At 35.6% G+C, this 8,777-nt stretch overlaps 1 protein-coding gene across 9 annotated transcripts; it reads right to left on the reverse strand.

Moving 5' to 3' along the window:
• Positions 1-2,791: 2,791 nt before the first annotated feature.
• On the reverse strand, positions 2,792-8,620 carry LOC127787371 (type I inositol polyphosphate 5-phosphatase 2-like). 9 transcript variants are annotated; one of them, XM_052315380.1, is made up of 9 exons: positions 8,128-8,603; positions 7,940-8,045; positions 7,757-7,849; positions 7,558-7,645; positions 7,351-7,455; positions 6,203-7,156; positions 3,609-3,717; positions 3,370-3,509; positions 2,792-3,256 (listed from the first exon to the last, which is right to left on the reverse strand). In XM_052315380.1, the coding sequence occupies exons 1-9, from the start codon at positions 8,401-8,403 to the stop codon at positions 3,058-3,060; spliced, it is 2,070 nt and encodes a 689-aa protein (XP_052171340.1). In that variant the 5' UTR covers positions 8,404-8,603; the 3' UTR covers positions 2,792-3,057. The 9 variants fall into 9 exon arrangements, with proteins under 9 accessions (XP_052171340.1, XP_052171341.1, XP_052171337.1 ...); XM_052315381.1 differs by having other exon boundaries at positions 2,792-3,238; positions 8,128-8,598; XM_052315383.1 differs by having other exon boundaries at positions 3,090-3,238; positions 3,609-3,664; positions 8,128-8,615.
• Positions 8,621-8,777: the final 157 nt, after the last annotated feature.

Consider the following 8,777-nt stretch of genomic DNA (forward strand, 5'->3'; position numbering starts at 1 on the left):
TCCCATTTTGTTTCATAACTAGAACATTGAAAGGTCTTTTGAGGAATGCCTCCAAGCATCTCTAATTCTATTTTGTAGGTTTACTCTTTCACCATATTCAGCAGAAAGGATGCCAAAGTGGATTACTTGGTCGAAAAACCTAATGGTGCAAAATCTTACAACATTAGAAGGTAGATGTCATTTTTTAAAGCAAAAAGATAGTTGGTGAAATTTTATCAAATCTTAGGGATGGTCTGTGAGATTTGTCTTTAAAAAATTTTGGTTCTATCAATGCGTAAACTTTATTGAATTTTATCATTTCATATGAAATTTTAAATAAATATATATAATTATTTGTCTACAAACCACATGAAATATGTACAAAATTATTCATCTTTCAATTTTTGCATGAGTTGGCGTCTACTTTGTCACTGTAAAATTTTTGTTGCGGTAAATAACATTTTTGTGATAACAATGTTTTGCAAATAATAACTTGTTGGGCCATCTTGCTCATATTAATTAAGTTTTAATGATTAACAAAAATATTTTTATGATATAAATATTTTCTCTTACTCATGCAAAAAGTAAATTTATTTTGAATTAAAAGATAATTATTTTTGGACATATTTTCTTGTTTTAATCATTTATGTCTCAAAAATTTATATTTGAATTTTCAAATTTTGAATTAAAGGAGAATTATTTTTAGACATGTTTTCTCTTACTCATACAAAAAGTAAATTTAGTTTGAATTAAAAAAGAATTACTTTTAGACATGTTTTCTTATTTTAATTATTTATGTCTCAAAAGTTTATATTTGAATTTTCAAATTTTGAATTAAAAGAAAATTATTTTTAAAAATATTTTCTCTTACTCATACAAAAAGTAAATTTATTTTGAATTAAAGAATATTACTTTTGAAATGTTTTCTTGTTTTAATCATTTGTGTCTCAAAAACTTATATTTAAATTTTCAAATCTTGATTTCTCATACAAAAAGTAAATTTATCTTGAATTAAATGTGAGACATGTTTTCTTATTATTTGAGAAAGTCTAAACATTTTTTGAATTTCAAACTTCATATTATTCCTTTTTTTTAGTGGCTGAAATGCTTATAAATACCCCAACAAACTCATTTTTTGAGTATCCATTGCACATATTGCATATGCAAAACTCCTAAAAGCTCTCAAGTTAATTTCCAAGCATTCCAAAACTCTCAATGATTCTTTGTTCATCCATCGAAGAGGCACAAGGCAAGAGGAAAAAAAGAGATCACAAAGCCGAATCCGATCTTTTCCATTCAAACTGAGGTCACCGTTTATTTATTTATTTAAATATTATTGCCTTGATTTTGTGTTTAATTTTTTATTTGTGTCCAAGTGTGGACAATTATTTGTGAATAATTAAATTATCATTGTAAATTGTATAGGTTTTCTAGAATCATTAAAATTTAAGTGAATCTAGTTTTCAAGGTAAACTAGGGAGAAAATCTTGGTGTCGATGGTTTTCCTAGAACCCGTTGTAATCTAAGTGTGTATCTAGTTTCCAATGTGAGCTAATGTGAAAATCTTGGTGAAATTATTTTAGTAGAATTCCAATTGTGGTTAGACTTTGGAAGAATAGACTAGGTGTATGTGAAGACACCGAACCACTATAAATTATTTTGTGTCTCATTGTATTTATTTTTATTATATCTTGTGACTTATATTTATTATTAATCTCAAATGTAATTTATTATATTTGTCAAATATATATTTTTTAATAAAATTATTAATCGAGAATATTTATTAAAATTAAAAAAAAATTAATCACTCAATTCACCACCTCATGAGTGGTCATATTCTAAAGGACCAACATAACTGTTTACTTATTTAAAAATAATTTTATTTTCTACCTTTTTTTATTTTAATTGTCCAACATGGCCAAACCAAGTGATGAAAAATAGGAAGTCCAGTACTCAGAAACATATTGGAGTCGACCCCAATTAAAATACTGACAGAATTATATGTCATAATAAACTATTTTAACAAATACATACATACATATATATATATTTATAACAATAACACTACTTTAAGTCTCATTAAATTTTACATATAATATGATTGGATGGTGAGGGTTTATACTGAGCTCCTCTACTACTAAAAATTAAATCTATTTGGGGCAAAAGAATATGATGTGCTATGATATCATACTAAGGTAAGTACCTACTTAATTTGTGATTGAGAGATGGACTGTACCACCTCAATTTTGACCCGAGGCTCTTAGCCCTTAGCCCAGTCTCGATCCTCGGCCCAGCCTAAACTCTCAGCCCATGGCCCAGTCTCAATCCCCAGCCCGAGGTCTGCTCTCGTCACTTGGCCCATGGATCAGCCCCACGGCCCGATCCTGGTCTTGCACTAACCTACAACAATATCATAACAGTTGCACACTAGATACTCCCGCGTTCACTCGAAATCTCATCCTCATTTATGGCCGATTTCATTTTATTAATGGCAAATCTCATCCACATTAATGACAATTTCATCGACACCATACCTCTATTAGGGAACTCTAGCATCGGATGTCCAATTCTATTACCTTGTAAATGCATGACGCATGTATGCAAAAGAGCCTCCCCTCATTTTATATAAATTAGCTCTTCCCAAAGCCAATGTATGTTTTCTTCTAGTTTATTGATACTCTATTCATTTTACTCTCTTACTTATTTGAGTGTCAGAGTGCTTGCAGGTGCCAGTCATCTCCTGACGAACTAATCGTCAGAGCTCATTCTTTGCCATTGCAAGCCCACGCCTAACCATCCCGACCCAGAAGGAACAAGAGGTAAGTAAGTAAACCTTGATTCTTTTCTAATTACATTTAAGTAATACAACCACATTTTACATTCAGAAGTAAGATTCTTTACAAAGTTTTTCTATCGAAAATATTTTAGATTTACTATGTGATGGGTGAGCTGGTGTTTATCCTTTAATCAAAACCTGGAAATAGAACTGCAACCAAACAAGTCACAGTCGTCACATATGTTCTCGTTTCTGCCCATTGAATATATATGATGATGATGATGTCTTCTAGCTCATTGATCTCAGGATGCATGAACTGCGGCTGCCGTGAAATTGAGAGCCCTTTGGAGCTTCCGGTGGTCGAAAACTTCCACTTCAACCACGAATCTCGAACTCACCGCCCGATGATCCGACAGCCTTATCTCCACCCTCTGGTACGACTCCTGTTTTATGCCCTTTCCCAGCCATAGTATCCGATCACACCTGCATCCACACAAAAAACTAAACCTCTTTTTGGTTTCAGTCATAAGAAAAAATAATAATTTATTTACTAAATTTTTATGTCATTATATATATATATATGGGTTAGTTTCATGAATTTTAATCACTCTCACCATGCCGGGGATCTCTTCTTCTCCCCATCTTCACCAACATATCTGTCCGAGCCAATCTCGTACTTGTACGTCGGGGCGAAGGTTATCGGGCCCTCCTTCCAGCCCTCGAAGACGTGCCCCCGCCGGAGCTCTAGGCGGAGCTGCCACATCAATCGGCCGCCATGGTTCCAGTATTTGTCACCATAATTCAAGATCACCAAGAATAATAATATATGGAAAATTAATAAGAAATGGGGTACCTGGTCGGCGTTCAGAAGCTCGTCCCACTGTTGCTTGGCGACATGCTCTCTGACCTCTGCGTCCAACATATTGAGACGATAATTCAAATCCCCAAACCAGAAGATCTTGCTGCAAATTCACGTTGTTCCACAGCTAATTAAACATCAAGTGTCCATGAGTTTCTTTCTTTCTTTGGGTACTGGGGCGCAAGCACAAACAAGCACAAATTTACTGTCCAAAGGCACCAAATTTTTTTGTTCCCCCTTGCTTGGAATCAAAGTACAAAACAACCCACCTTTTAAAAATTATAATTATACTGTCCGCTTCTCTTTTCTCAAAAATTGTTAAGAAAGTTTTGTCATTTTAAAAAGTAATTAAGGATACTTGAATATTTATACCAAACTTCACCTATATGGAATGTAATTCATCCAAAACAATAATAATACAAATCTTATGTGTGATTCATATTGTTTTACATTAAGTATAACTTTCATTTTAATGTAAAACTCTAATTAAACTGCTTTAATGCAAGGGATTATTTACTTTAAATTAACAACATAGTAACTTATAAGACAACTAATTATTATTTTCAAATCTGAAAAAAGTATTTTGGTTAAAAAAATTATCCAAAATATTACATGTCAAACATTATTTTATATGTAAATATTCTTTAGTTTACTTTTGTATATAATAATTTGTATAAAATATAATTTTCGAAAAAAAAGAGCCAAACACTGCCTTATCTTACTTTCACCTAGCTCATGTTGTCTTTACAAGTTTGCGTTTCATGAAAATTCAAAAAAAAAAAATTATTCACAACAAGAGTACAAATTTATTCATGTTTTTGGTGATAACAAACTATTTTTAAAATGTATTTTAAAAAATAATTTACATTTTCAAGAAATGATCTTTTGATAACTCTCAAAGAAATTAAGTTAACGAGTTAAAGTGTATTAAGTAGTCAGCTAGTGGCTATGACTAGTCGACTGAAGTTGACCAAAATGCTTTCAAGATTGTAATAAATAAAGTTGCAAGTAATCAACTAATAACCATAACTAATCGACCAGAGTAAAAACAATAAAATAAAATGAAAATAGTAATGGTCAACTAATTAATAAAAAAAATAATCAATTAAAGTCTAACAGAAACTCATGCTTCTTAAAAAACAAACAAGTAGACGACTAGCAGTTGCTACCATTAATCGACTAAAGTTTGGCAAAAAAGTCCAAATCCTTTAAAAAAAAACTCAATTAATCAACTAGTGACAGTTCACTAGTCCACCAAAGAATGGCAGATTGCTTTGTTTTTGCTCTGAGAGTTGTAACTAGTTGACTAATTTCCTATCTCTAGTCGACTAATTATTTTTAGATTTTTATTTTTGCTATTCAAAACCTAGGTTGACTAGCGATTGGCCTTCATATATATATATATATATATATACCCATTGCCCTTCACATGTATGCATACATTTTATATACTTATTCTTTAAGTTTTAGAGTCTTAACTTTTCAAATTTAAGTCAAAATATATCATTTTCCAATTTAGTTAAGCAATCAAACCTAAAGACACTTCCTCAATCACTATATACTTTCACAAAGTTATCTTTTGCCATTAACCCTTCTTTTGTTAAAACTCTTTCAGATATGAAAATATTTTATTTTGTAAAAGTTTTTAGTTACTTTTAGATTTGGATATTGATCATCTAAAGTTTTTAGTTACTTTTAGATTTGGACATTGATCATCTAAAGTCTTCTGAAACCCTACAAAGAGAAGTCTTTTTCTCTCCTCCAGGGCTAACTTTGAAGACACATCTATTAATGGCCATCTTCTGGTTCAAGCTTGTCTTTCAAAGGAAAAGAGATTGAAGCATTCAGTGGCTTACGAAGCTATTAAGATATTAAAGATTTAAATTACAAAGAATGAGTTGTGATGAACTTGCATTTACTTCTTTATATTTATTGATAAAGGTTTTGAAAGGTAGCATTTATGCTGTTATTAATTTTTTGAGTAATGCTATTCATTTTCAATAGAAATGAACACTAATAGGGTCGGCCCAAGACATAGGCCACTAAGGCCTATGCCTAGGCCCCCAAAAATTTGGGGCCCCCCAAACCTTCCCCTCCCCCCAAAGTAAAATATAGTAGCCAAAATTTGGGATCTCAAAAAAATACAGTCCCTCCTCAAAATAAAATACAGTAGCCAAAATTTGGGGTTTCCAAAAAATACAGCCCCCTCAAAAAAAAATAAAAAATTGAGGGCCTCCAAAAAATACAGAGCCCCACCCCAACAAAAATTTATTTTTGCCTAGGGCTCCACTGGTCCTTGGGCCGACCCTAAACAGTAGTAATATAACAATTCATGTGGAAGTGTTTGTCTGAGAAATATGAAAAGTGTTTAACAAATTTATTTTTTATATTTTTTAAATAAATATGTAATATTAACCAAACAATTCCACATGAATTATCACATTACCATTGTTCATCTCTGCTAGAGAATGATAGATGAATCGCATTACTCTAATTTTTTACTCAACTTCAGATTTAATCATTAATGGTTTTTAATTTTTTTAAAAATAGGCGCGAAATCCCCATAGAAGTTGAATATGCTTGCTTACTCATGAGAGGGAATCGTCTGAGCTTGATCGCCGTCTACGACCGACGAGAAACAAGTTCGTCGTAAGATGCCGTGGACATCGGCGTTGCGCCTCTGTTCGTCGCCGTTTTTCTGGCCCGAGCTCAGGTGAGAGCAGACGAAGCAAAGCCGCGTTTGGAACAGAGACATGCTTACAGAAACAGAGCCTTTGTTGCCCATGTACCCCATCAGCCCAACTCCAACCGGCAACACCTTCACGTTGTTCACATGTCTCCTCAACCCCTTCCTCACCCACACCGACACATAGATCCCTACCATCTGCTTGCTGACGATCCGAACGTACTTCCGGCGCGGCCTCTCTCTGTCTTCCGAGTTTCCGTTTTCCGGTCGCTCGACTGATGTTTCCGGCCTATACGAAGGAGAATCGAGATCTCCCGGCGTATCGCCGGAATCTACCCGGAGAAGTCCTAGGTTTCCGGAGCTGTGATGCGATCTTTTCAGATTAACGCTGCTCCAGGCCTCCGTCCGATCGAAGCTGACTACGGCGACGCTGCTCCACACTCTCCGCAATTTGGAGCCGGAATAGAAAACTTGAGGCGTCACGTCCAAGGACTGTTCCGGCCAGTCCAATCTACCGTCCCCATTGATGCCGCATGTTCGCTTTGGATGGAGCTTCTTTGCCGGATCAATAGTTCCATTCGTTTCCCCTGTATCAACGGCAGTGGTTCCTGCAGCTTCTTCTTCTTCAGCCAGCATTTCCATTGCCATATCGTCAAGCTCATCTTCAAGAATTTCGGCAGTAGCACTGCAAGCCCTCAGATCAGGGGAAGGTGGAGCACTATAGCTTCTGTGTTTGGCCTCAGGCTCCGTGGATCTGTTCAGTGTCGTTCGGATGAGTGCCTCCCATTTTGGAACTGCCCTCCTCGTCTCGGCTCCGAGCACATTCCCAGCGCTCAAGGGGACAATCTCTTGAAAGCTGCAACAATATATCACGCTCTCGATTACCTGAATTCTAACTTTGTCAAGAAAGAATTTTTATGACATATGAAGTTCAGATGTGATATCTATTATTCTATTTTCTTTCTGGAATACGAAGTTTATCTTCTTCTTTTATGATTCGTTTTCATTTTCCTTCCATTCCCATGAACAAAAGCAGTAAAATTTACTCACCCAAGAATGTACATATCTGCAGCTTCTTCCATGCAAAGCCATTCATCAATCTCAAGATTGTCATCCGGAAGTTTTCCAGAAACATTCCAAGTACCTATTGTCACCCTAATTAGAAACACGTGCAAATAATGCATCATTGACTAGAAAATCACAAAATGGTGGGCTTGATTCACCGGAAGATGAGATGGGAATTGTTCCATTTCACACCTCACTTCCTTTGAATTGATGTACTGAAGACGCAGAGTTTCTGATTTCCCTCTTCTGTGTCTCACAGTTTCGCCCTTTGAAGATATTCCTAAACAAGAAGATAAAACCAGGAGGACAAATTAAGCCTTTATTCCACTTATATATAGTTATTTATATTGTAATTGCAAGAAAACGTTTCGAACTGGGAGTGATGTACTGCCTGGTATTTGAGCTGAGTGTACAGAATGGTTCCCCCGTAATCTGCGGGAGTCGTCCTCGCCGTCGTGAAATCTGACATCTTTGGCCGAGTAGGCTGCAAACAAATTGCAGAACAGAGATTGATTGATCACAGAAAGTGCTTAAATGTCTCAATCTTTGCAGCGCTATATATTGAAATCAATACCATCATCTTCACTCTCGGTTTCAGTGTCAACTTCATCTTCGCTAAAATCATACACCTTGGGCTTGATATTTAGCCACTTCTTCATCACAATGGCAGGCCAGAAGGGCTGCAAAATGATGGAATTTCAACAACATGTGTGAACAATTAACCACCACATACATACCTTAGAAGAAAGCAAGCATACAAACCTCAGAGCGCTTTCCTCTTCCGGTTTTCATTTCCCAGCAATTAAAGAGTTGGATATGCTCTATACCAACTAAGAGGTCGTTATAATGCTGCAAAGCAAGGTGGTATATGCCTGAACTTGGTTGCAGCCGAGTGCGAAGATGACTCGTACTGGAACTAAGCAAGTAGAAAGGGCAGGGTATAGCGGGTGAGTTTATCCCATGCATACTAGAAGAATACTGGTTGCTCGTTTTCATGAATAATGACAAAAACAGAAAGGGGGAAAAAGAAGTGGTCATCAACTCCCACAACCTCAAATTGCAATACAAAATGCTCCATGGCCGTCCCACGTCAGGCCCATTCTCCTGGAAACACAAAGGTAAACTTCGATTCTAAGATGTCCCTCTCAGCGAGAAACTGATGCCACATTCTAAAAGGAATAGGCAGGGGCCCTGCGGTAGTGGGTAAGATCGATGAGTCATTGGCATGGACAATAAAAGGAGACTGAGATTTTAAATGGGAAAACACTTATAACTGAGCTACAATCTTGGCTCCTCACTGCATCAAAACTCCAAATTAGCATGATCCGGGAGATCTATACCTAAATACAGAATCTTAGGCTACAATATAGAATGCCCATAAATGGAGGCTTACTGTTACAGCCATCGCAGCC

Source organism: Diospyros lotus, chromosome 12, assembly GCF_014633365.1.
Source record: "Diospyros lotus cultivar Yz01 chromosome 12, ASM1463336v1, whole genome shotgun sequence".
NCBI lineage: Eukaryota > Viridiplantae > Streptophyta > Magnoliopsida > Ericales > Ebenaceae > Diospyros > Diospyros lotus.

Bases quoted from the DNA above. Each gene is read 5' to 3' on its own strand.
- LOC127787371 (XM_052315377.1), bottom strand. From the start codon at position 8,403: ATGACCACTTCTTTTTCCCCCTTTCTGTTTTTGTCATTATTCATGAAA. The intron at 8,046-8,127 runs GTTTGTATGCTT...ATCATTTTGCAG, and splicing joins GAAGAGGAAAGCGCTCTGAG to CCCTTCTGGCCTGCCATTGT. The intron at 7,646-7,756 runs GCAGTACATCAC...CTTCTTGTTTAG, and splicing joins ACACTCAGCTCAAATACCAG to GAATATCTTCAAAGGGCGAA.